The sequence below is a fragment of the Podarcis gaigeae genome (assembly GCF_964106915.1).
Source record: "Podarcis gaigeae genome assembly, chromosome: 5".
In the NCBI taxonomy this organism is placed as follows: domain Eukaryota; kingdom Metazoa; phylum Chordata; class Lepidosauria; order Squamata; family Lacertidae; genus Podarcis; species Podarcis gaigeae.
In genome coordinates this window covers 98,955,407-98,983,160 of record NC_139681.1, presented here as the reverse complement: position 1 = coordinate 98,983,160, position 27,754 = coordinate 98,955,407, and the positions used below count along the sequence as shown (strand labels likewise).

Below are 27,754 nucleotides of genomic sequence, written 5' to 3'. Positions count from 1 at the left end.
TTGTAGTTTCCGGGTCACCTTCAAAGGTAGCCCCACATAGAGCGCATTGCAGTAGTCCAATTAATTAATTGAATTTCTGTACTGCCCTTCATCCAAAGATCACAGGGCGGTTTACAATATAAAACTACAAAAATACATACCATAATAACAAACAAAAAATAACAAACTGTGTGTTTCTTATTTAGTGTTCCCAGGATAGCTTTGAGCACCTACAACTCGATATGTTTTACGAGTGCACTACTTTATTCTGGTGTGTTTGTGTGTGTGTGTGTGTGTGTCTCTTTACCTTCAAATTCTTCCAAATATAACCCCTGGATGTTTTGCTTTGGAATGCATGATTTCTACAGTATTTTGGTGTGTGCCTGCATGTTTGCACTGAGACGTGTCCTCTGAGTCCAGGCTGCCTTGTCCCTCTCTGAGCCTGCGCTGGAAAATCAATCGATAACATTTCCGCAGTCCCGAATGCAGTTGCCCTCACAACAACCTTGTGTAGCAGATCATGGGCATCACTGCAGATTTGCAAATGAGAGAGTGAGAAAGAGAGAGCACAAACCTCATTCAAAACCTCAGCATTCGTCCGTGGCGGAGGCGGGAATTTGAACCCAGGACTCATCAAGGCAAGCGTGCTCACCTCAAGAACCTAAGAAGCCAATGCATCAGGTCAGTGGCCCATCTAGTCAGGGTTCATAGAATCGGAGAGTTGGAAGGGACCCCCAAGGACCATCTAGTCCAACCCTCTGCAATGAAGGAATCTCAGCTAAAGTATTCATCGCAGACGGCCATCCAACCTCTGTTTACAAACCTCCAAGGAAGGAGAGTCCACAACTTCCCAAGGGAGACCGTTCCTCTGTCAAACAGCTCTTACTGCCAGAAAGTCCTTCCTAATGTTTAGCCCAACAACATCTGGGGACCCACAGGTTGAGAACCACTGCCCTAGACAGTGCACTGCCCCAATGCTGGCCTACACTATGCTTTGCAAATCCTCTTCAAAAAATGTTTCTGGCTCCTGATTTGTTGGCGGATCGCAAGGCAGACTGGACCAGTTCCAAGATCAACATGGAACCAAACCATGTTTAGACTTCTCTAACTACGGTTTGGCGCAATATCTCATCTGAACCCAACTCCTGGCTCATTTTGTACCACTTTGTGAAGCTGCGTAGAGCCCAGCGTCACACATTGGAGCCCAGGTGTCAGGAATTCAATCATCACGGGGGAGAGCATAGAACTGTAGAGTTGAAAATGACCCCGAAGGCCATCTAGACCAACCCCCTGCAAGGCAGGAATCTCAACTAAAGCATCCAAGACAGATGGCCGTCCAAACTCTGCTGAAAAGCTTTCACGGAAGGAGAGTCCACTACCTCCCAAGGCAGAGCATTCCACTGCCAAACAGCTCTTGCTGTCAGAAACTCCTTCCTGATGTTTAGTTGGAATCTCCTTTCTTGTGACTTGGAGCCATGAGTTCGAGTCCAACCCTCCAGAGCAGGAGGGGACAAAACCTGGGGACAGGCTCCCTCACTGGCTTCTCTCAAAACCTGGAATGTAAAGGATCCGTGCACAAAAGGAGCACGGCTAAAGAAAGTTTAAAATAACGTTTGTGGAAAAACCAGAGGTTTTTTTTTTATTAGGGATTTTAAGTGCAGAAATACCAAGGGAGCAGAAACGACTATTTATGTACGCAACGACAGCAGTGCGGATACTACTGGCCCAGAGATGGAAAGAAGATAAAAGTCCCAACCAGAGGCGAATGGATGATGAAGATGAAATGGCGAAACTGACCGGGGAAATCAGAAACCAGGAAGAGAAGAACTTTAAGAAGGAATGGGGGAAATTTGCAATGTATTTAAGAGAACACTGTAAACAACTAAAAACTTTTGCAGGATTTGAGTAACGCTTGTAATGAAGGATAACTATAAGAAAACGCATTATTGACAAAATTAACAAAAGATAATGAAAATTAACAGTGTACTAGATAGATTAAGTGGTAGATACACAATGGAGTGGCGGGAAGTCGTTGGAAACTTAAGAAGAATGTACTGTGACATGATGCAACACATATTATTACTCCCAGTACGTTTCCGAGCACAATTCAAAGTGTTGGTGCTGACCTTTAAAGCCCTAAACGGCCTCGGTCCAGTATACCTGAAGGAGCGTCTCCACCCCCATTGTTCTGCCCGGACACTGAGGTCCAGCACAGAGGGCCTTCTGGCGGTTCCCTCATTGCGAGAGGCAAAGCTACAGGGAACCAGGCAGAGGGCCTTCTCAGTGGTGGCGCCCGCCCTGTGGAACGCTCTTCCAGCAGATGTCAAAGAGATAAAGAATTACCTGACATTCAGAAGACATCTTAAGGCAGCCCTGTTCAGGAAAGTTTTTAACGTGTGATATTTTACTGTATTTTTGGTTTCTATGGAAGCCGCCCAAATAAATTATTATTATTATTATTATTATTATTATTATTATTATTATCATCTTATTGCTTTTTTGGTTAATCCATTTGTTTGTTACTTCTTTTTAATCTAAATAAAGCACTTGGGGAAAAAAATTATAGTAGAAATGGATTATTTGAGAAAATAAGAGAAGCAGTTATAAAAAAGATTGATAATGTTAACCATGGAGGGGAGTCAAAGGATTCAGGGAATTCCAAATGATGACATTGATGTTTAATGTTTGGATTTAAATTTGCAAACCTAATAAAAAAGATTTGACTCGAGAATTCCACAAGTTGTGGCCCTCGCCGCCCCCCCCCCATCGCCTGCCCTTTCCCCCTCTCTGCACAGCTGGCCAGGGCAGCTCCAGAGCTCTTGACAGCAGAGCAGGAAGGCGCAGGATCCTGCCCCCTCCTCCAACCCCTGCCTTTGTAATTAGACTCACAATAAATGCAGGAAGCCATGCGCAAGGAACACAATGTTCACAGCTGCCATTCACAGCTAAATAATTAGTCAATATTGGGCTCCCAACGCTGCCCCCGGCGCTCATGCCAATCTGGACGGGGGAGGCACTTGTCCTCGCCTCACACCAGGCCGTCCTTCGCTGCTGTTCCCGTAAGCCAGCATCCTGGCCTCGCAGGAGACAGGGCCGGCTCGCTGCTAATCCGGTGAGATTCCTAAATGCAAAACTCGGCGGGGGTTGAGTCAGGGAGGGTGGAGAGGCAGAACCCTCGAAAGCCGCACGCAGAGGCAGAAAAAGACCTTTGCATCTCTGCGCCGACCGACTCTTGGAAAGCTCGTCTTCTTTTTCCTAAATAAGAAAGCTAAAGTGGTACGTCAGGTTAGGAATAGTTTCAGGTTAAGAACGGACCTCCAGAACGAATTAAGTTCTTAACCTGAGGTACCACTGTAATGGTAAATGTGTGATAAATGTGCTAAAATTTTGGGAAATGCATGAATGCATCAATCAATCAATCAATCAATCAATCAATCCGGTGGTCTTATACTGAATAACGTGGAATGTTTTTTGTACAGTATGCATTTGATATTTTTATAGCATTTGTATTTTTATAGATTTCATGGAATCATAGAAGAGTAGAGTCGGAAGGGACTCTGAGGGACATCTAGTCTAGCCGCCTGCTATGCAGGAATCTCAGCTAAAGCATCACTGACAGATGGCCATCCAACCTCTGCTTAAAAACCTCCACCACTGTTGGGCAGCTTTTAATGTCAGAAAGTTCTTCCTGATCTTTAGTCAGAATCTCTTTTCTTCTTATGCCTTATGAGGAACAGCTAAGGGAGCTGGGCATGTTTAGCCTGGAGAAGAGGAGGTTAAGGGGTGATATGATAGCCATGTTCAAATATATAAAAGGATGTCACATAGAGGAGGGAGAAAGGTTGTTTTCTGCTGCTCCAGAGAAGCGGACACGGAGCAATGGATCCAAACTACAAGAAAGAAGATTCCACCTAAACATTAGGAAGAACTTCCTGACAGTAAGAGCTGTTCGACAGTGGAATTTGCTGCCAAGGAGTGTGGTGGAGTCTCCTTCTTTGGAGGTCTTTAAGCAGAGGCTTGACAACCATATGTCAGGAGTGCTCTGATGGTGTTTCCTGCTTGGCAGGGGGTTGGACTCGATGGCCCTTGTGGTCTCTTCCAACTCTATGATTCTATGATTCTATGATTCTGACTTGAATCCAATGGTTCTGGTCTAACCCTAACCCTCCAGAGCAGGAGAAAACAAGCTTGTTCCCTCTTCCATGGGATATTTGAAGATGGCTCTCCTATATTCCCTCTGTCTCCTCTTTCCCCAGGCAAACTCAGCTCCCTCAACCATCTCCAAACCCTTGATCATCTTGGTCTGTGCTGCTTTTATGAGATTTATTTGCACATACATACAACCTGAGCATAGGATGGAAGGGATCGCAGCATCAACACTGCAACAGATCTTTCAAATCCATTAGTTGCAGCTTGGGACCCAGCACGGAGCAAGCAGAACTCTGTGTCTCCGGCTTCCTGCTTGCTTCCTGACTGGCTATTGTTCTCCTACCTAGTAGACAGGTGAGGGGATGGAGGAAGGATCCACCTATCAGTTGTAGCTCTTGCAACCAAGCTTATTCCTTTGGGATGCTGATGAGGACACTCAAGTGACCAGCTAAGGCCCTTGTCTTACAAAGACTCTTATTTGACCAGTTCAGCAATAGAATCATCTGTTATATTCTAACCTTTGCTAATTTGTTGTTGTTTAGTCGTTTAGTCATGTCCGACTCTTCGTGACCCCCTGGACCAGAGCATGCCAGGCACTCCTGTCTTCCACCGCCTTCCGCAGTTTGGTCAAACTCATGCTGGTAGCTTTGAGAACACTGTCCCACCTTTTCGTTCTTTGTCGTCCCCTTCTCCTTGTGCCCTCCATCTTTCCCAACATCAGGGTCTTTTCCGGGGAGCCTTCTCTTCTCATGAGGTGGCCAAAGTCAGCTTCAGGATCTGGCCTTTCAGTGAGCACCCAGGGCTGATTTCCTTCAGAATGGAAAGGTTTGATCTTCTTGCAGTCCATGGGACTCTCAAGAGTCTCCTCCAGCACCAGAATTCAAAAGCATCAATTCGTCAGCAATCAGCCTTCTTTATGGCCCAGCTCTCACTTCCATACATCACTACTGGGAAAACCAGAGCTTTAACTACCGTATATTTTGCTCTATAAGATGCACCAGACCACAAGACGCACCTAGTTTTTGGAGGAGGAAAGCAAGAAAAAAATATATTCTGAATCTCAGAAGCCAGAACAGCAAGAGGAATCGCTGCGCAGTGAAAGCAGCAATCCCTCTTGCTGTTCTGGCTTCCAGGATAGCTGCGCAGCCTGCATTCGCTCCATAAGACACACACATATTTCCCTTTACTTTTTAGGAGGGAAAAAGTGAGTCTTATAGAGCAAAAAATAGGATATATGGACCTAAGATGCTAGACAGCATCTTAAAAAGCAGAGACATCACAGGACTGCAAGAATGGGAAGGCGCTCAGGCCATCATGCAGACTGACCTCTCAAACCTGCAAGACAAAACTTCTTTTTGCAGATGTTTATCTCTGTTTCAAGGAGGAAACGGAAAACTCAGGGCTGCCGCCTTCTCCTTAAAAAAAGAAGAAGAAATGATTTACCTAGCAGCTTGAACTCAAAAGTCTGCAGGCTTTTTATTTCCTTAAGAAAATAATTTGTTTCCCCTACGTGTTCACACCCATGCAACACGGACTGCAATTACAGGAAATGCAACAAGGAATTCAGTTTAGTCACTGGAAAATGGTTCATCATCGGCCACCAATACTGGGGTATTTTTTCCCCTTATAATTGGAGGGGTGGGTGTGTCTGTGTGTCAACAACACTGCCTAGTCACTTACCTAGTATTGCCTCCCGGACTTTGGGCTGGCATCCGAGCCCCCAAATGAACTTGTCTTGCATCAGGGCTGCTGACACCTTATCGATGGGCTGTGTCTCCCAAGCCCATCCCAGAGTTCATTAAATGTAGATAGTGCCCTTCTTTTAACTGCCAGGCTAATGTTTATTAATGAGGCACGCAGCATCCGAGAAGATGGAGCACTTCCCTGAAAGGCTCCGACAGGCCCGGGAGAGCCCTCCGTCTTCGTGGCTGAAGCACACCTCGGGAGCTTTCAAAATTAACACACTTATTTATTTTAATTCCTCACTGTCTGGCCCTGTTAAGGGAACAGGCTCGGGCATCAGACAAAACAGCATCAGACAAAATTCCGTTCCTGCGTCACTTCTGGTCTGTCTCGTTTAGCTGTTGCCTAAATGGTTTTAGACCACATATTTAAGACCGCAGGCCGGTTCTGACCGCACAGGGCTTAGAGGCAGCAAGGAATACAGTAAGGGCTACCCCAGGAGACCCCACATGAATTATAACCCCCCCCCCCGATTCCCATGCTCCATTCTTTTTTAAAATAGCAAGTTTACGGCACTTGTAAAACCTGAGATATGAGATAAGATCTACAGGCACTGTTCTTCTCATGTCAACATCCTTCTTAAATTGTGGAGCCCAGAATTCGACACAGTATTCCAAGTGCGGTCTGATCAAGGCAGAATAGAGGGGGGACTGTTGCTTCCCTTGGGACGCAGGTGGCGCTGTGGGTTAAACCACAGAGCTGAGGACTTGCCGATCAGAAGGTCGGCGGTTTGAATCCCCATGACGGGGTGAGCTCCTGTTCCTTAGTCCCAGCTCCTGCGAATCCTAGCAGTTCAAAAGCATGTCAACGTGCAAGTAGATAAATAGGTACCGCTCCGGCGGGAAGGTAAACGGCATTTACGTGAGCTGCTCTGGCTTGCCAGAAGTGGCTTAGTCATGCTGGCCACATGACCCGGAAGCTGTACGCCGGCTCCCTCGTCCAGTAAAGCGAGATGAGCGCCGCAACCCCAAAGTTGGCCACGACTGGACCTAACGGTCAGGGGACCCTTTACCTTTACCTATTACTTCCCTTGGCCTGAACACTCGACTTCTGTTGATGCTGCCTAGAATAGCATTCACTTTTTTTGCTACTGCACCACACTGTTGGCCCCTGTCAAGCTTCTGGTCCACCAAGACCCCTAGATCCTTTTCACATGTACTGCTAGCAAGCCAGATGTCCCCCCCCATCCTATATTTGTGCATCTGGCTCTTCCTGCCTAAATGCAGAACCTTAACTTGGTCTCTACTAGTTACAGGTAGGTAGTCGTGTTGGTCTGCCGTAGTTGAAAGAAAATAAAAAAAAATTCCTTCCAATAGCACCTTAGAGACCAACTAAGTTTGTCATTGGTATGAGCTTTCGTGTGCATGCACACTTCTTCAGAAATTCATTTCTTTAGCTTGCACCCAGTTCTGCAATCTGTTAAGGGCACCTTGAATCCCAATTCTGTCTTCAACAGCATTAGCTACCCTTCCCAGTTTGGTATCACCTCATTTCTCCTCCCAGTCTCCTCTTCTCCAAGCTAAACAGGTCCAAATGCCTCACTGGTTTCTCATAAGGCTTGGTTGTCAGACCTTCAACCATCTTGCAACTTGCCACTATATAGTCTGATATTCAATTTGTTTTCCAGAACTGGCTTTTACATGATGTGAAAGAACAAACATAATTCGGAAACTAATTGTTAGGGAAACAGTACACTGGAGCTGCCATGTGAATAACAACAACAACAGAATAGTAAAAACACAATAAAACATCAAACATTTAAGGTCCAGCGCCGAGGGCCTTCTGGCGGTTCCCTCGCTGCGAGAAGCCAAGTTACAGGAAACCAGGCAGAGGGCCTTCTTGGTGGTGGCGCCTGCCCTGTGGAACACCATCCCAGCAGATGTCAAGGCAATAAACAACTATTTTACTTCTAAAAGACAACTGAAGGTGGCCCTGTTTAGGGAAGTTTTTAATGTCTGACACTGTATTGTTTTTAATATTCGATTGGAAGCCGCCCAGAGTGGCTGGGGAAACCCAGCCATATGGGCGGGGTATAAATAAATTATTATTATTATTATTATTATTATTATTATTATTATTATTATTAAATACTTCCCTAAACAGGGAAGCCTAGATGCGCCTTTGGCCTGAGTTATTATCCTGTTCTGACTCAGTTCAAGGCATTTTCCTATGTTCCAGTTGCAGACAGGAAATCTTTAGGATGACCCGTTCCATTATTCTCCATCTTCTCTCACCTGGCAACCTTTGGTCCTACCTTTGCTGGTTCATCTGATGGAGACTTCGAATACTCTAAGCCAGGCTTCCTCAACCCTCCAGGTTTTTTGGGGGGCCTACAACTCCCATGATCCCTAGCTAGCAGGATCAGTGGTCAGGGATGATGGGAATTGTAGTCTCAAAACATCTGGAGGGCCAAGGTTGAGGAACCCTGCTCTTTTTGTTGTTGTTGTTTAGTCGTTTAGTCGTGTCTGACACTTTGTGACCGCCTGGACCAGAGCATGCCAGGCACTCCTGTCTTCCACAGTTTGGTCAAACTCATGTTCGTAGCTTCGAGAACACTATCCAACTATCTCGTCCTCTGTTGTCCCCTTCTCCTTGTGCCCTCCATCTTTCCCAACATCAGGGTCTTTTCCAGGGAGTCTTCTCTTCTCATGAGGTGGCCAAAGTCTTAGAGCCTCAACTTTGGGATCTGTCCTTCCAGTGAGCACTCAGGGCTGATTTCCTTCAGAATGGAGAGGTTTGATCTTCTCGCAGTCCATGGGACTCTCAAGAGTCTCCTCCAGCACCATAATTCAAAAGCATCCATTCTCCAGCGATCAGCCTTCTTTATGGTCCAGCTCTCACTTCCATACATCACTACTGGGAAAACCATAGCTTTAACTATACAGTCCTTTGTTGGCAAAGTGATGTCTCTGCTTTTTAAGATGCTGTCTAGGTTTGTCATTGCTTTTCTTCCCCCCCCCCCCTTTAATGCCACACGATGGCCTGTGGTGCCATTTTGCTGAATTACCCGCAATCTCTGATTATCAAGCTTTAAAAGGAGAGAGGCGCCCAGGCTGAGACGAGAACGGATAAAAACGTACAATAAACAAAGCTCAAAGGTTGGTTTTGTAAAGGTCAACAATTTGCTCTTGCTGTGGGTTCCTCTTCCCGGAAGCCGCTAAGGCGTGCAGCGGCTAAAACCCACCGCCAAGAATAGCTGGAGAGGTTTTCTAAAATCAACACCTTCCGTTTACTGGTGGCCCCAAGAAATGCGGGCAAAACAGGTTAGGAAAGGAGGGCTTCGCATGGATGTCCTTGATGGCCAAAAACGGTTCCTTCCTCTCTCGGGCACCCACAAATATTACACGGACGTGAATAAGACTGAACAGCCCTTACCTTAATGATTTCTCAGAATGAGGGCAAACAATTCAGAGGAGACCTGATAGAAGTTCATAAAAATTATACATGGCCCCAGAAAAGTGGACATCCAATAATGCTTGGATGAACATCTAATGTTTACTGGATGGATTTCCCCCCAAATTGATTTCTGAATTCTGAATTTATTGTTATTCAAGTTTTATACTGTATTTTATGCTGTTTTTTGTTGCATCAATTAAGTGTTTTAAATTTGTTGTTAGCCGCCCTGAGCCTGGTTTTCTGAACCGGGAAGGGTGGGGTATAAATAAAAATATATTATTTTATTATAATAAAGGCTGGAAGATTTAGGACAGATAAAAGGAAAGACCTTCTTCACACAGCGCAGAGTTAAACCGTGGAACTCCTTGCCACAGGAGGCCACGATGACCACCAACCTAGATGGCTATAAAAGAGGATTAGACAAAATCATGGAAGAGGAGAGAGCTATCGATGGCTACTAGTCAGGATGGCTCCACAGTTGGAGGCAGAAATGCTTCCGGATCATAGTTGCTGGAAACCCCAGGAAGGGAGAATTTCTCTCCTGCTTGTGGGTTTTTCTGTAAGAAGAGGATGCTGGTCTAAATGGACCACAGGCCTGATCCTGCTGGATGTTCTGATGCCTATCTCCCCCCCCCCCGCTGCCTCACCTGTTCCTTTCCTTCGTACCGACACGCAAATGTTACGTACAAACAGAGAGAGGAAGCCCCAAGCAAGATTCACGAGTCCTTTGGGGAAAGACGGAGGCATTTTCTCAACCAAGAGAGAGCAAGAAGTGAAGACATTTGTTGGGTTTTAAACTCTGCTTGTCGGATTTGCCACGGGGCCACGTTCAGCCCGGACACTGAGATCCAGCTCCGAGGGCCTTCTGGCGGTTCCCTCATTGCGAGAAGTGAGGTTACAGGGAACCAGACAGAGGGCCTTCTCGGTGGTGGCACCCGCCCTATGGAAGACTCTCCCACCAGAGGTGAAGAAATAAGCAGCTATCTTCTTTTTAAAAGATATCGGAAGGCAGCCCTGTTTAGGGAAGTTTTTAATATTTAATGCTGTATTGTTTTTAACACTTGATTGGAAGCCGCCCAGAGTGGCTGGGGAAACTCAGCCAGATGGGTGGAGTATAAATAAATGATGATGGTGATGATGACGACGACAATGATTATTAAGAGTTTGGTCCTAGTGGAAGACACCCCGTGCAGCTCAATAATGGGTTACTTGAGAGACAGATGTGGGAACTATTTTCTGCTGCTCCCGAGAAGCGGACACGGAGCAATGGTTCCAAACTACAAGAAAGAAGATTCCACCTAAACATTAGGAGGAACTTCCTGACAGTAAGAGCTGTTTGACAGTGGAATTTGCTGCCAAGGAGTGTGGTGGAGTCTCCTTCTTTGGAGGTCTTTAAGCAGAGGCTTGACAACCATATGTCAGGAGTGCTCTGATGGTGTTTCCTGCTTGGCAGGGGGTTGGACTCCATGGCCCTTGGGGTCTCTTCCAACTCTAGGATTCTATGATTCTATGATTCTAACTGTAGTTTTCCAAGGATGCTGAGAGGTGTTAGGAGACCCCCTATTCCCTCCCCCAGAGAGCGACATTTCCCAAAGTTCCCCGGGAAGAAGGCTTGATTGTTAAATCTCCTGGGAAGGGTAGGGGTGTCTCCAAACAACTCTCTGCACCCTAAACAAACTACATTTTCCAGGAGTCTTTGGGAGCAGCCATGAGAGTGAAGAGGCATCATAGTGCTTGACATGTGCAATGTCTGCCCAATGGAGGGTCACCTCTTTGTGACATTTACAGCAAGAGGCAGCATTGGGTTTCTGCAGCAGGATCCAAGCACCGGGGAGAACATTGCAGCGTCTGTGTTGCTATACGAGAAGAAAGACCATCTTCCGAAAAGCTTCCCCTCTAGGCAAATTTTCTGGATCTGCTTCTTAAGAGGCCACTCTCTCCTCCCCCCCCCTCCCGACTTGCTATTTGTGTGCGTGCGTGTGTGACACAGACAGGATGGAAGGAAAACTTGTTGACAGCTAAAAGGTAAAAGCAAATATTGTATTTTTAGAGCACCGGGCTGACTCTGACAGGCGCCTTGGCTTGTAAGTGCCCATGCCTCTAACGCTGAGCTGGGCCGCCGCTTGAAAAATAAAGGGAGAAAGAGAGAGAGAGAAGGAGGGAGAGAGAGAGAGAAATACAGCCATTACATTTTCTCCAGGGCACAATGAGTCACTATCCAAGGTCTAAAATAGAAGATAAATAATTTTGCAGAAGCTGCCATCGCTCCTGGAGACCGGGGTGGGGGAAAAGAGGGGGGGAACCACCCCAGAAATTAAAACACCTCCAAAACCTTCAACGCTTTGATCAATTCCCTTCTCTGTTTAACTGGGGCTTTTAACATTTTATCATACCCAAAAGGGGCATGATGGCAATGGCCTGGAAGCGTTAAAATGGGAATCATCATCATCATCATCATCATAAAAAATAATCATAATAATAGAATCATAGAATCATAGAATCCTAGAGTTGGAAGAGACCACAAGGGCCATCGAGTCCAACCCCCTGCCAAGCAGGAAACACCATCAGAGCACTCCTGACATATGGTTGTCAAGCCTCTGCTTAAAGACCTCCAAAGAAGGAGACTCCACCACACTCCTGGGCAGCAAATTCCACTGTCAAACAGCTCTTACTGTCAGGAAGTTCCTGATAATAATAATAAACCCCAACTAAAGAATCATGATAATCAAGAATCAAGATAATAATAATAAACCCCAACTAAAGAATCATGGCAAGAAAAATTGATGGACTATGCAGAACTGGCAAAACTGACATACAAGCTACGGGACAAGGATACCTGTGACTTTAAGGATGAATGGGAACCCTTTACAAAGTATCTGAAGACGCAACAAAGCGAACTGGACTCTTGGCAGGTTTTGAATAAACATTCACAGACTTTTTATTGATAACAATCAGCTAAATAGTTTGAGGATCTATACAACTTTGTAACATGCAGAAAACAGCATTCTTAGAGAAACCAAAGACTGGAACTGAGGGAAATCGGGGTGTGGGCGGGAGGGAGGAAGGAAGGACGGGGAAAAAACAAGGATGATATGCTTTTGGATAATATGTCTTGTTATAATTTTGAATTAAAAAATTAAAATAATAATAATAATAATAATAATAATAATAATAGATAAGTTGGATAATGAGAAGAGTCTGGCTTTCCCCAGGGGGGAGTTGCAGTTTTGCCAGTTCTGTCACTGAAAGGATAGAAATCTACAGCGGGTGTCCCTGGTTCAGATCTCCCCCCAAGCAACTCACCTCCCCCCACCAATGCAAATTGGCAATAATAGTCCCTACCTTGCAGGGCTGTTGCATGGATAACTGGATAAAAATATACTGAGCAGAATATTCCTTGTTTTCAATATGAACCTCAAATATTGCCCTTTTGGACTTACTCAAACGCAGGTCTACTACCCTGCCAACAGATCCAAAAGTATGCAAGTCACGGATGTTTATAGTGGGCACTGTCTAGAGAACAATTCAAATTCTTCCTTAAGCTAATTTAATTTTTTATATACTCCTTTTCATAGGGCACCCAGCCCTCTCAAGGCAGCTCACGCAACAAGGTAGATTAAAAGAGCAAAACACACACAGCAACGACAACAGTTCAATTGAAAATCCAGCAGTAAAACAGGGGGAAAAAATAAGATAAAGGGGAAAATAGCAGGAAAAAAACAGCACTGGTGCTTTATTTGCACCTAGAAACTCTGGACCAGCTTCAGATTAATCAGTTAAAAGTGGATAGAAACAAGAGAGGTATTTGGAGGCAATTTGAATAAGGCTGCCAAGAACTTCCCAAAGAAGGAAGCTCCATAATGATGGGTTCAAAACAGAGAAGTCCCTCTATGCGGTACTTGCCAGCCTGACAGACTGTATTAGCAAGAAGAAAGTGCAGAGAGAGAAGTTTTTCCTCTGTTTCTCATTAACACTAGAATTTGTGGACATCCAGTGATGCCGAATGCTGGAATATTCAAGACAGACAACAGACAGAAATGATTCGTGTAGCGCATAGCTACTGTATTTTCACTCTATAAGACGCACCTGACCAAAAGACGCACCTAGTTTTTACAGGAGGAAAGGGGGAAAGCCCCATTTTTTTGAGGAACAGCTCAAAGTTGTGGAGCTTACTTTGCAAAGGGAAAAAATCCTGTTTTTATGGGGTTCAACTCACAGTTCTGCAGCTTCTTTAGGAAAGGAAAGGGAGCCGTTTCTACAGTTTCCAGACAGATAATCTAATCAGCCAGTCACTCAACAGAACATTCAACAATAGAGGCCTGGGCCAGGGGCCAGAAAGGGAGCCAGCGATTGGCCACACATTCGCTCCATAAGATGCACAGACATTTCCCCTTACTTGTTAGGAGGGAAAAGGTGTGTCTTATGGAGCGACAAATACGGTAAACTATGGAACTCACTGCCCCAGGAAGCAGTGGTGCCAGCACCAACCTGGAAGGCTTGAGAAAAGGGTGAGACAAATTCATGGAGGAGGAGAAAACTATCAGCCGCTATGAGCCAAGATGGCTCTGCTCTGAATCGGCCTCAGTCCAGTATATCTGAAGGAGCGTCTCCACCTCCATTGTTCAGCCTGGACACTGAGGTCCAGCTCCGAGGGCCTTCTGGCGGTTCCCTTCCTGCGAGAAGTCAAGTTACAGGGAACCAAGCAGAGGGCCTTCTCAGTAGTGGCACCCGCACTGTGGAACGCCCTCCCACCAGATGTCAAACAGAACAACAACTGCCAGACTTTTAGAAGACATCTGAAGGCAGCCCTGTTTAGGGAAGCTTTGAATGTTTGATGTACTGTATCACAGTATTTTAATGTTTTTTTGGAAGCCGCCCAGAGTGGCTGGGGAAGCCCAGCCAGATGGGCAGGGTATGTATGTATAAATAAATAAATAAATAAATAAATAAATAAATAAATAAATAATATGAATCCCAGTTGCTGGAAACCACAGGAGGGGAGAATTGATTGTGCGTGTGAATGCTGCTTGGGGGTTTCCCAATGGGGGGGGATCTACATTGGCCCCTGTGGGAACAAGATTCTGGACTAGATGGGCCACTGGCCTGACCTAGCAGGCCTTTCTTATGTTCCTACAATGTCAGGTGAAGTCTCAGGCGCCAGGTAGCAGCTCGCTTGCAGGTTGCCGTGAAACCTCAGGCAAGGTCTCACTCTGGTGCTGCAAAGCATTGAAGCCACTAGGTCTTTTTCTGTGTTTGTTCAACTTTGTGTCCCGCTTCCTCAAACAATGCGCAGGTTAGACTACAACCTAAAAACCAGACAAATTTGCTTTGATGGTGACCAGACCAGCTTCCCAGCTCCCACCCTGAACATCGCAGTTTAGCAGAGGGAGAGGCATTGCCAGTGCTTTTTTCTTTAAAAATGTTCAGGGTTACTCTCATTTTGACTCAAGAAAACCACCATTTTCTAGTTCAACTCGGGGAAAATAAATACAGTAAATGGACAAAGTACTGTACAAAGATTCACAAAATGTTTAGGGGTATGCGTAAACACAAAATGTTTAGGAGTATGGGATGCGGGTGGCGCTGTGGGTTAAACCACAGAGCCTAGGACTTGCCGATCAGAAGGTCAGCGGTTCAAATCCCCGCGACGGGGTGAGCTCCCATTGCTCGGTCCCTGCTCCTGCCAACCTAGCAGTTCAAAAGCACATCCAAGTGCAAGTAGATAAATAGGTACTGCTCTGGCAGGAAGGTAAACGGTGTTTCCGTGTGCTGCTCTGGTTCGCCAGAAGCAGCTTAGTCATGCCAGCCACATGACTCAGAAGCTGTACTCCGGCTCCCTCGGCCAATAAAGCGAGATGAGCACCGCAACCCCAGAGTCGGCCACGACTGGACCTAACGGTCAGGGGTCCCTTTACCCTTTATCTTTATGCGTACCCCTGCGTCCCCCCCAGGAAAAAAAGCACCTTACTGCAAACCCAGCTTAGGCTGAAATTGAATCACATGAGAGATTTAAAACAATATATACATTTCTATATATATTAGGCCGCACAGAGACACACATGCTCATGAATTTGCATGGGCATCAAAGGCAAGGTGCAAGCAGGAGCGTGGCAAGAGTCTCTCTTCTGCGTGACCTGCTTTTGAATAAACAATGTTATATTCCACAGTCAATTATCTCCAAAGTACAAAGTGTTCTGTTACCAAAAAAAGACCGTGAGCAGCGGCTGGTCTGAGAGGGCGCATCCGCGCACCGGAGCGAGCGCTTAATCTTTTGTGTTCCCGTATAATTTTATACAAATGGGGTCGGTTTAGAGGCCGCAGACAAGATCCTGCCATTCCCCTTTTAGCCCTATTATTCTGCAAAGCGTCTAATTGCAGGCTTCGGTGAGAGGTGCTGGCATTGCTAGGGAAATGAGAGGAGGTACGCTTTGCACAGCTCGGTAACAAGGCTTCCGAAAGGAAAGTGGAAAAACAAATCATGGCTTGTGCGCATCGAACGGAAGGGGCCTAATAAGGCCCACAGGACAAACAGTCCCCGTTATTACAGCTTCGTTATGCAAGGAAATGCCTTCTGAAAATGTCTGGTTTTCGGGAACGCTGGCTCTAAAAAGCAATCAGAATCTGCAAAGCCAGATGCCCTCTTTCCTCTGCCCCTTTGTGGGCATCAGAAATGCAAGAGCATCTTAGAAGAATGCTGGCCAACAGGTTTGTCTGCTCACTTGCACAGGAGCCCTCCTGCCACTTCCAGCAACCAGGATTCAGAAGCATTGCTTCCTCCAACTGCGGAGGCAGAACATAGCCATTGTGCCTACTAGCCACCAATGGCCCTCTCCTCTCTGAATCTGTCCAAGGCAAAGGAAGTTGGCAGCCGAACTGCTGAACAAAGACGGTTTGGCGTAGAGGAAAGAGATTTATTAGAAATTTGCAGCAGAAACAGTTTTGATGCAGGCTATTGTCTGTCAGCATCTTAAAAAGCAGAGACAACATCTTGCCAAGAAAGGTCCGTATAGTTCAAGCTATGGTTTTCCCAGTAGTGATGTATGGAAGTGAGAGCTGGGCCATAAAGAAGGCTGATTGCTGAAGAATGGCTGCTTTTGAATTCTGGTGCGGGAGGAGACTCTTGAGAGTCCCATGGACTGCAAGAAGATCAAACCTCTCCATTCTGAAGGAAATCAGCCCTGAGTGCTCACTGGAAGGACAGATCCTGAAGCTGAGGCTCCAAGACTTTGGCCACCTTATGAGAAGAGAAGACTCACTGGAAAAGACCCTGATGTTGGGAAAGATGGAGGGCACAAGGAGAAGGGGAAGACAGAGGACGAGATGGTGGGACAGTGTTCTCGAAGCTACGAACATGAGATTGACCAAACTGTAGGAGGCAGTGGAAGACAGGAGTGCCTGGCGTGCTCTGGTCCATGGGGTCACAAAGAGGCGGACATGACTAAATGACTAAACAACAACAACAACAACATTGTCAGCTGCTTGGAGCCTCGAGAAGAAGGGCAGGAAACATTAGATTTTATATCTGCATCCATATGAAAAATGTAAGAATCAAAGAAAACTAACAATGAATCTTCAGAGAGTTCTTCTAGGGCTTGTAGCTCCAACTAGACCACTCCTGATTTCTCAGCTAACTGGAAAGATGAATCCGACGAAGGCTTGTCCCAAAGTTAAGTTCAGAGGAATAAGAAAGGGGCATCCAGGTACTGGGCCTCTTGCACATTCATGTGAAGCACATTGCTAACCCACAAACAACCCACAAAAAAAGCTAATGCTATTCTAGGCTGCATTAACAGAAGTCTAGTGTCCAGATCAAGGAAAATAATTGTCCCACTCTATTCTGCCTTGGTCGAAGGAACCAAAGGACACTGGTGGCGCTGTGGGTAAAACCACAGAGCCTAGGACTTGCCGATCAGAAGGTCAGTGGTTCGAATCCCTGCAACGGGGTGAGCTCCCATTGCTCGGTCCCTGCTCCTGCCAACCTAGCAGTTCGAAAGCACATCAAAGTGCAAGTAGATAAAGAGGTACTACTCCGGCGGGAAGGTAAATGCCATTTCCATGCGCTGCTCTGGTTCACCAGAAGTGGCTTAGTCATGCTGGCTACATGACCCAGAAGCTGTATGCCGGCTCCCTCAGCCAGTAAAGCGAGATGAGCACCGCAACCTCAGAGTCGGTCACAACTGAACCTAATGGTCAGGGGTCCCTTTACCTTTTATTCTGCATTGGTCAGACTACATCTGGAATACTGTGTCGAATTCTGGGCCCGACAATTTAAGAAGGATGTTGACAAGCTGGAAGGTGTGCAGAGGAGGGCAACTGAGATGATCAAGGGTCTGGAAGGTTGCACTTCAAAGCTGCGGGTTTCAGTTGTTGTCTTTCTCTTCTCGGAGAGGTTCTGCCCTTGCCTGCTCCAGGATCACACTGCGTTAATTAGCTGAATTATCTGCTTGAAGCGCAGGCAACCCCACGTTAAGCATCATCAGAGCTGCTTAAGAGTTCCTCAAGAGGAGGAGAAATCCAAAATCAACTCTGAGGGGGTGCGGCCCCATTGGAAAAGCTGCAGGCAAAACTCTGGATGCGATCCTTTGATCTGGAACCAGAAGTTTCCTTAGCACCTCCCATGGACCGACTAAGGCCTTTTGTTCATGCAGGCTGGATTGTTTGCAGAGCTCCAGCAACCCTGTGCACAGAGTCATGGGATTGTAGAGTTGGAAGGGGCTCCCAAGGGCCATCTGGTCTAACCCCCACAATGCAGGAATCACCACTAAGGAATCCCTAATGGGGTCATCTAACCTCTGCTTAAAAGCCTCCAGTGAAGGACAGCAAGCACAGTAGAGGAGCAGGGTGACACTCCGGGGCACATGGCAAGGTGATGATTCGGCGCATGCAAGGTGTGTGCACCTGGTCTGCAAAAAAAAACCCTTCCCCTCCCAATGTTGATGTTATTCATATCACCCGCACATACAAAACACATTTTCACGGTGGCATCAAAGGAGCAACATGTTTTCAGCTTGCGAAGGTGGAAATGGAAATTCCGATTTGCACACCAAAATGCTGCTGGTAAGATGGGGGTGACTGCAAGGGCTTAAGATGGACATGGAAATCCTGGATTTGCCAAAGGGCAGGCAAAGCAGGTCTTCCGAAAACAATGTTTGCAGGGGTAAAAGCAACACACAGCCACACCTGGTCCTAAATCATATAGCAAGACTTGCTGGCGGCTTTGTTTGCACAGAAGAGGATGGGCTCTCCACAGTTTATCCCGCTTGTAAATCTTCTACAATCATAGAATTGTAGAGTTGGAAGGAGTTGGCTTTATATATGGACCACGGGTTAGGAACATAAGAAGAGCAGCTGCTGGATCAGGCCAGAGGCCCATCTAGTCCAGCATCCTGCTCTCAAAAAGTTTGCTGCGGGAAATCCACAAAAAGGGTTCACACAAAAGAACGGACGCCTGCCCTGTGGTTTCCTGGTCCTGAAAAGCTCTGCTGCCTCCAACTGTGGATATTTGGAGCTCTTTCAGATTACTTTTCTTTGGATGAAGACTTTTAATATTTTGTATTTGCATGTTTGGATTTGTGCGTGGGGCTTCCTTCGCACTTGAACCGGAAGCTGCAGTTAGGGCAGGATCCTGCAGCACATTTGCTGAGAGGAGGGAGGGCCGACAGGCATATAACGCTCCCGCTCAGAGATCTGCATGGAATTTGTACCTCTGCAGGGGTCGCATAAGACCTGTTCCACATTTGTAGGAACTTAGCCATTTTGTGTGGCAGCTCCTAGACTTTGGAACTCCCTGCCTATTGATATCAGACAAGTGCCTTCACTGCACTCTTTCCAGAAACCTGCTGAAACCATTCCTGTTTAGACAAGCCTGCCTAGATGCTTAGACAGTTGATGCAAGTCCTAAATCTGTTTTTAGTCTATTGTTATCTTAACTTTTTGCATTGTTGTTGCTAATTCTCCCTGTTGATTATTGGATTGTGTTGTCTTTTCTTGTGAACCGCTTTGAGGGTTCTATTCTGAGATCGAGAGGCCTATAAATTTCATGAAATAAGTCAACAAACAAATAACTAACTAACTGTTGTATTACTAATTATTCGAATGTGTTTCACACGTCACGCTGTCTTCTTGCGAATCGCTTTGGGGCGCCTCTGAATGCGTGAAGCGAAATACAGTGGTACCTCTGGTTGCGAACGGGATCCGTTCCGGGGGCCCGTTCATGACATGAAAAGAGCGCAACCCGCACCGCTACGTTTGTGCATGCGCAGGTTGCAATTCGCTGCTTCTGCGCATGCGCGTGACGTCATTTTGCACGTCTGCGCATGCGCGAGTGGCAAAACCCGGAAGTAACCCTTTCCGGTACTTCCGGGTCGCCGCGGGACATAACCTGAAAGAATGTAACATGAAGCGGATGTAACATGAGGTTATGACTGTACAGAAATGCAATCACCAGCTCCACCTGCCCGTGGGAATCAAGACCCATGCCCTTCCCCGTTTCCCACACCCATCGCCGGGGTCGGACGCTGCCTCTTACCTTTGGCTGCAGCAGAGGGGGCTGAGGCCCGGTGGCCGGTTCCGTGATATAGGTTTTCTTGGCTCCAGAGGACGGGTACTGCCCTGTGGGATTCAGGGCCGCAGACCCGGGAGAAGGGTATGTCGCCTCTGGCTTCCAGGCATTTTGCGGCACGTAGGATGGATCCGAGCCAGTCCTCCCTCCGTAGCCTCCGGGGTAGGCCGGCTCTTGGTAGCGGCCCTGGGAGCCCCCATACCCATAGCCTGGCTCTGGGTGAGGAGCGGTTTGGGGCGCGTAGCCGTAATCCGCGGCCCGGGGCTGAGACGACACATAGAGCGCTGGACCCAGAGAAGACGCCGGTTGAGCCGCTTGGTTGGGGGCCAGACTGCTATACTGGGGGGCTGGTGGCTGGAAGTGGGGGGGCGGCTGGGCCGACTTCACTTGCACGTTGAAGGTCGGGCGGTTCGGGGTGGAAGCCGTGCTGTAGGACGCCGGAACGGGCTGAGGTTTCAAGGTGCCGACCGGGGTCACTGGGATGGGCTGAGAGCCAGGCTTGGATGCTGATTTCTTGGTGGCCGTCAGGGGAGGCTGGTTTGGGATGACCATGCGCTTGTGGCCAGTGACCGGGGTGGCCATCGGAGGCGTAGCGATGGGAGATCCGCCCGGAATCCCAGAGCCCTGCATGTGGGAATAGAGACAATAGCAACAGACCATTAATTCGGGTCAGGAATAACATGCACCTGAAGATTTGCCCCATTATGTACTGGTAGGTCCAAGCTAGGGACACGGGTGGCGCTGTGGGTTAAACCACAGAGCCTAGGACTTGCCGATCAGAAGGTCAGCGGTTTGAATCCCCGTGACAGGGTGAGCTCCCGTTGCTCGGTCCCTGCTCCTGCCAACCTAGCAGTTCGAAAGCACGTCAAAGTGCAAGTAGATAAATAGGTACCACTCCGGCGGGAAGGTAAACGGCGTTTCTGTGCGCTTAGTCATGCCGGCCACATGACCCCGAAGCTGTACGCCGGCTCCCTCGGCCAGTAAAAAGAGATGAGCGCCGCAACCCCAGAGTCGGCCATGACTGGACCTAATGGTCAGGGGTCCCTTGACCTTTACCTTTTGTCCAAGCTAAGAGAGCTTGAGAGCAGCCTTGTTCATGAGGTCCCAACCAAAGATCTTATTCTGGGGCAATCAGAATAAGATCCACTCTTTGACTGCTGATTCTGGACCCTAAACCGTTTTTTCTATCACTGACTTTTTGTGCTGTGTATATTGCAATGTTCTTTTGCTGCTATGGCTGATGGCTGACGCAAAAAAAGTTTCATTCATCATTCATGAGTTCCTGTAACTGGACTTTGGCTATTTAAACATCAGTGAACTGTCCAAAAGTAGAAATGGGTCCTATTTTATACATTTCTCCTGGGTGACAGAACCAGTTAACAAAGGGAAGAAAAATAAAATATATACAGTGGTACCTCGGGTTAAGTAGTTAATTCGTTCCGGAGGTCCGTTCTTAACCTGAAACTGTTCTTAACCTGAAGCACCACTTTAGCTAATAGGGTCTCCCGCTGCTGCTGCGCCACCAGAGCACGATTTCTGTTCTCATCCTGAAGCAAAGTTGTTAACCTGAAGCACTATTTCTGGGTTAGCGGAGTCTGTAACCTGAAGTGTATGTAACCTGAAGCGTATGTAACCCGAGGTACCACTGTATACAGTCGTACCTTGGCTCCCGAACGCCTTGGGAGTCGAACGTTCCGACTCCCAAACAATCAAAAACCGGAAGTGAGTGTTCCGGATTTTGAACTATTTTTGGAAGCTGAACGTCTAATGGGGCTTCCATGGCTTCTGGTTGCCTTCAGGAGCTTCCTGCAGCCAATCAGAAGCTGCGCTTTGGTTTCCGAACATTTCGGAAGTTGAACCGGACTTCTGGAATGGATTCCATTTGACTTCCAAGCTACAATGGTATAATTAGTTGTAAGTGGGGAAAAGTGGACATTTCCTCCCGTCTAGAGTCACCACTCACCCCAGACATTAAAACCCCAGGATTAAATTATATTTAAGATGCTTCTTGCATTGCAAGGGGTTGGGATAGATGACCCATAGGGTCCCATCCAACTCTCAAATTCTAAGATTCTGTGATTCCCTAAAACACCATTCTTTTTTTAAATTTTTATTGGAAATTTTACAACATAACATAAACCCCCCACAAGCCCAATACAGAAATCCACCCTCATTAAACGTGAACATAACATACAATAAGCATAACATACAACAATACAAACAACCAAATAAAAGACTTCTTTTATCCTGTATCTCGCCTCCTTATTTAATTCTTATAAGCTGTTTCCTTTATGAATAATTATTAAGATTTTTCTAATTATAACTTAAATATCCACAAAGTCTCCTGCAAACATTAATCGAAACAAGTCCAGGTATCTATTTTAGGGCACAGTTTTGTTAAGTATTCTCTGCATTTTCCCCATGCTTTTCGAAACTCTTGTCTAGTGTGATCTCTAATTGCCTCTGTTAATCTAGCCAGTTCAATATACTCGAACAGTTTGTCTTGCCATTCCTTTTTTGTTGGCACAGTTTCTTTTCCCCCCCAATTTTTAGCAATTTTCATTGCTAAAAATTCCTGAAACACCATTCAGCGCTGATGTGCGGTCTTCATTTTGGACTCTTGGGAGAAAGGTAAAAAAATAAAAATCCAGGTTAAGCCAGGTTAATTTCCCTCTCTTTCTTTCATTTGCAAGTTGCATCTGCAAAAAAGAAAAAGTGATTTGGCAGGAAGGAGAGATCAAGCTACAGAGAGATCAAGCTCTCCCCTGCCTGGCAGCAGTTTTCAGGGAGGGTGTGTGTGTGTGTGTGTGTAGGAAAGGGGTGTTAGATGCAGGGAAAAGTTTGGCTCACCTTTGCTTTAAACCCGGCGATAAAGCCACATTAAAGAAAAACGAAGGTCTTTTTGTATGTGTTTTTTAAGAGCTAAAAGGCATTGCCGGCTACTGATGTTTAAAAAGAAAAAAAATCGATATCTCACTAAGGCAGAACAAAGCAGCCTCTCTCAAAGAGCCAAACTTGAAGGCAGAGAGATTTGGGAGGGGGGGGGCTCAGAAAAGGGAAAGGGATTAATGCCAGGAGGAGGAGGAGGCATCTCAAGAAAGGTGCGGTCGGAGGAAGCAACAAGGAAATAACAGGCAGAGGTTTGTACCCGGAAAGATTCCGCACATCCTTTTATTTTGTTCTCACGGATGTGCATGTTTGCGTGTCAGCCTGTGCCGAACAGCTCGTGCAAACACATTCCTTCCTTGCAGAAAACCAGATTCTAGCAAGGGGGGTTATGAGCTGCCCTTCTCCTTGACATGCTGGCTTTCTAGGTGCAAGGACATATTTGCGAGGAGGAGAATTCGGGCCTGTGTGCATCACCGCCCCAGTCCTCCTGCCATTAGCCTGCACTCTGAAAGAGCAGAGGGACAGATTGGGTCTGTTCCTTTGAGTTTCTATTGGTGTTTTGCATTCTTCCAATCAGGACAAGGGTGGCTCTGTGGGTTAAACCACAGAGCCTAGGACTTGCCGATCAGAAGGTCAGTGGTTCGAATCCCTGCGACAGGGTGAGCTCCCGTTGCTCGGTCCCTGCTCCTGCCAACCTAGCAGTTCGAAAGCACAGCAACGTGCAAATAGATAAATAGGTACCGCTCCGGCGGGAAGGTAAAAGGTGTTTCCGTGCGTTGCTCTGGTTCGCCAGAAGCGGCTTAGTTATGCTGGCCACATGACCTGGAAGCTGTACGCCGGCTCCCTCGCCCAGTAAAGCGAGATGAGCGCTGCAACCCCAGAGTCGGCCACGACTGGACCTAATGGTCAGGGGTCCCTTTACCTTTTTATTCTTCCAATCAGTTGACCACATTTCCATATTTTTCAAAATAAAGAAGTCCTCATGGAAATGTTAGCATTTTAAAGCGCCCTGGTCCTATTCAGCAGGTTTCTGTACGCTGTTTTGCCCGTTCTAATGCATTTTTGTACATTATCTTGACAGATATTTTTAATGCACACTTTCCTGGAGACATAAATTACGCAGGGTTTTTTTGGCAACAGGAACAAGGCAAACATTGCGAGATATCTGTGTCCCTATGTGGGCAGTGGCCAACTCACTGAATCCCAGGACGCAGGAACATAAAAAAAAAAAACCCACAGCCTGCTGGGTGAAGCTAGTGGCCCATCTAGTCAAGCATCCTGTTCTCACAGTGGCTGAAGAGCTGCCCCAATGAGAAAGTCTCAAGCAGGATTCGAACACAAGACCAGCCCTCTCCCCTCCTGGGGTTTCCAGCAACTGGCATTCAGGAACAATGTTGCATCTGTGCATGGAGGCAGCAGCTAGGAGCCATCCATAGCCCTCTCCTCTTCCATGAATTTCTCTCATCCTCTTTTAAAGCCATCCAAATTGATGGCCATCCCTTCCTCCTGTGGCAGTGAGTTCCGTAGTTTAACTCTGTGCTGTGTGAAGGAGTCCTTTCTTTCATCTCTCCTGAATCTCCCAGCATTCAGATTCATTAGGGTTGCCATATTTCAAAAAAGTAAAAATCCGGACAAGAAAACTTTTTTGGGCAAAATTATTGAGCTCCCTCCCCCCTTTTTTGGCTGAAAATATGAAGTTTTTGGGCTTTTTAAAAAGGGAAATCGCCAAAAACGAGACTGCCGACATGGGCTGCCCTACGTCCATACATTTTTGCTGATTTCCACCCGGACGCTGCTTCCGACTGCAATATTCCAGATATGTCTGATAAATCCCAGGTCCGTGGCAACCCTAATGTCATTGGATGTCCACAAATCCTAATGTCAGCTTCCTCCCTTGTAGGACGACCAGTGCCGGATTTACATATAAGCTAAACATGCTCTAGTTTAGGGCCCCTCTCTCTTGGGGGCCCCCCAAAAAAATTAAAGGGAAAAAAACCCCTGGATGTACATTTCCAAAATATAAGATAAATACAATTAAAATAAAACCTACATCCAGCGTTTGTGTTGTGTAGGCTCCTATGTTGTAAGTTATGGGCCTCACCTGCTAGCCTGCTTCCTAAAATATCACTGCTTTGCTCCCTTCTATATATAGGGTGCCTAAATTCTTTTTTAAAAAAATGCTTTTTATTGATTTACCAAAACAAAAATAAATAAAACATATACTCTTACATTCAATATTTATCACGCCCGGACTTCCCTCCTTCCCTACATCGGCTTTCACAATTAACATCCACTCTTACAGATTCTTATTTACACTCTGTTCACGTCACAAGATTTATATTAACACTGCTACAGTCTTTAAGCTTCTACAATTAATCTGTATATACTCAGCAAATTTACTCCATTCCTCTTCGAACTTTGTTACTTTTTGGTTCCAAATCTTATAGGTCATTTTCGCCAATTCTACGTATTCAAACGTTTCTGTCTGCCACTCCATTAAAGTTGGGATTTCCTGGGTTTTCCAGTTTTGAGCCGCTAGAATCCTAGCGGCGGTTGTGGCGTATATAAATAATTTGTGGTCCTCTTTTCTTAATTCATCCCCTGTTATCCCTAGCAAAAAAAAAGCCTCTGGTTTCTTTGGGAAGGTGTATTTAGAAAGTTTTTCCATTTCGTTATAAATAATGTCCCAGAAATTAGGGTGTCTAAACCTAGACAGCATCTTTAAAAAGTAGAGACATCACCTTGCCAACAAAGGTCCGTATAGTAAAAGCCATGGTTTTCCCAGTAGTGATGTATGGAAGTGAAAGCTGGATTATAAAGAAGGCTGATCGCCGAAGAATGGATGCTTTTGAATTCTGGTGCTGGAGGAGACTCTTGAGAGTCCCATGGACTGCAAGAAGATCAAACCGATCCATTCTGAAGGAAATCAGCCCTGAGTGCTCACTGGAAGGACAGATCCTGAAGCTGAGGCTCCAAGACTTTGGCCCCCTCATGAGAAGAGAAGACTCCCTGGAAAAGACCCTGATGTTGGGAAAGATGGAGGGCACAAGGAGAAGGGGATGACAGAGGACGAGATGGTGGGACAGTGTTCTCGAAGCTACCAGCATGAGTTTGACCAAACTGTGGGAGGCAGCGGAAGACAGGAGTGCCTGGCGTGCTCTGGTCCAGGGGGTCACAAAGAGTCGGACACGACTAAATGACTAAACAACAACAACAACCACAAATTCTGCATGGACTGGTTGCAGGGCAACATGTGCAAATGGCTTGAGATCTGTCCAGGACAGCTGGGCATATAAAGGGCCCCATTACCTTCAGTGGCTTAGGGCCGCATCAAACCTAAATCCGGCCCTCAGGATGACTCTGGGGCTACATGTTTACTGGTTTGCCGCTGTTTGCTTTCCCGGCTAGGTGGGAAGAAGCAATTCAGAAGCACAGATGTCCTCAGAAGCTGGAAATGCACAAATAATAGAACTCAGTTGGGTTCAAATTTATTGCTTTTAACCACAGGTCATTCGCAATATAAACAGGGGAAAGAGACGTAGTAACAAATGTTATGAGGAATAAATCAGAATGAAGCATAAATCAATAAGGAGGGGGGGGAAACTTAATTAAGACCTGGCACTCGACCCTACAAACTGCATAATCACCGAGGCTGGCTCAGCCAGATATTTACTTTGGTTTTAATTTCCATCTTGCCATTTCCTATTTTTAGTTCTGAATGCAACTGTTAACCACAGCAAAACATTTCGAAAATGAAGATAACTGACATGATGAAGCTTCTCTACTCTACTGTCTATGTTTGGCTTGGAGAGCGTCATTACAGTGGTTGCGGCTGATTAGATTCTGGTTAAATAAATAGGAAGTCTGCCTTTCCAACACAACAAAAGCAGTGGCAAACAAGGTCTTTTCCTCCAATATCTTGTCTTAGCGAACAGCAAGGAGGCCATGCGATTACAGGGAAGGATGGCTCAGAAATTTGGCGGCATTAAACCGCACATACTGAAAATCCCTTTTTTAATCCCTACAGATGTTTTCTGCCGTCTGCCTGATCTGTACCTTCTGAAATAATACACAAAGTGAACACAGAAAATTGACTTAGAAACTCAGAAAAATGCTTAAGCAAAAATGTGTACCTTAGGTGAAAATATGTGCATCATTTGCACTTTGGAACTGCCTGCCACTTGACATCAGGCAGGTGACTTTGCTGTACCCTTTTTGGCTCTTTCTTTAAAAAAAGCAAAACATTTTTTTAAAAAAATACAACTCTACCTTGTATTAGTGTTGATGTGTGCTTTAATCTGTTCTTCGGCTTTAGCCAACTTTTAAAAGTTAATTCATTTAAAAATCACTTCAATGCTGCAAATGGTTGCTTTTAACTGCATTTACCCATAATTTTATCACCTCTTTCTCTCTCATTGTAAAGTGCTTTGAGAGGTTGGCTTGGTTTAGTTTAGTTTTTTTTTATTAAAAAAAGCTAAAACCCTGCAGTGTGTATGAATCCTGCGAAATGAATGGATAAATAAAATGCTGGTGGATTTTGGAGGAACTTAAAAAAGAGAGAGAAAGAACGGATATTGAGATGTGGAAGAAACCAAAATCGGGAGATTCATCCATCCATGTACTTAGTGTCCCACTTTTGAACAAAAAATTCCCGTTTTCTCTTTCAACAACAGCTTCTTTTCACAATGCATGAGAAACAGAGGGGGTGGCAGAAAGAATTCTCTGGAAAGCATACATGTTTCTGCAAATGCAAGGCGTTTCCACCCCTGCTTTTGTGTCGGTGACTCAGCACTGGCGGAAACCGAAAATGAGCTTGTAAGCACATCTGCTCCTTCCTGCACAGAAGGCAGGAGGGATGGCACAGGTGTGACCCCCAGAGGGGCCCTAATTCAGCACAGCAGATAGCAACTCCCTGGTCCTGAATGAGGCAGCTGTGCCCCTGAAGGACCAGGTGCGCAGCCTGGGAGTCATTTTGGACTCACAGCTGTCCATGGAGGCGCAGGTCTATTCTGTGTCCAGGGCAGCTGCCTCCCAGGT

The 27,754-nt window shown here is 46.2% G+C and overlaps 1 protein-coding gene across 4 annotated transcripts in view; it reads right to left on the bottom strand.

The window, feature by feature from the left end:
- Positions 1-27,754, bottom strand: part of LPP (LIM domain containing preferred translocation partner in lipoma) — a 281,558-nt gene that overhangs the window by 68,189 nt on the left and 185,615 nt on the right. For all 4 annotated transcript variants that reach the window (XM_083739588.1, XM_083739585.1, XM_083739587.1 and 1 more), the window contains one exon: positions 19,796-20,452. In XM_083739588.1, the coding sequence (XP_083595714.1) occupies positions 19,796-20,452 (657 nt within the window). The remainder of the gene's footprint in view (positions 1-19,795; positions 20,453-27,754) is intronic.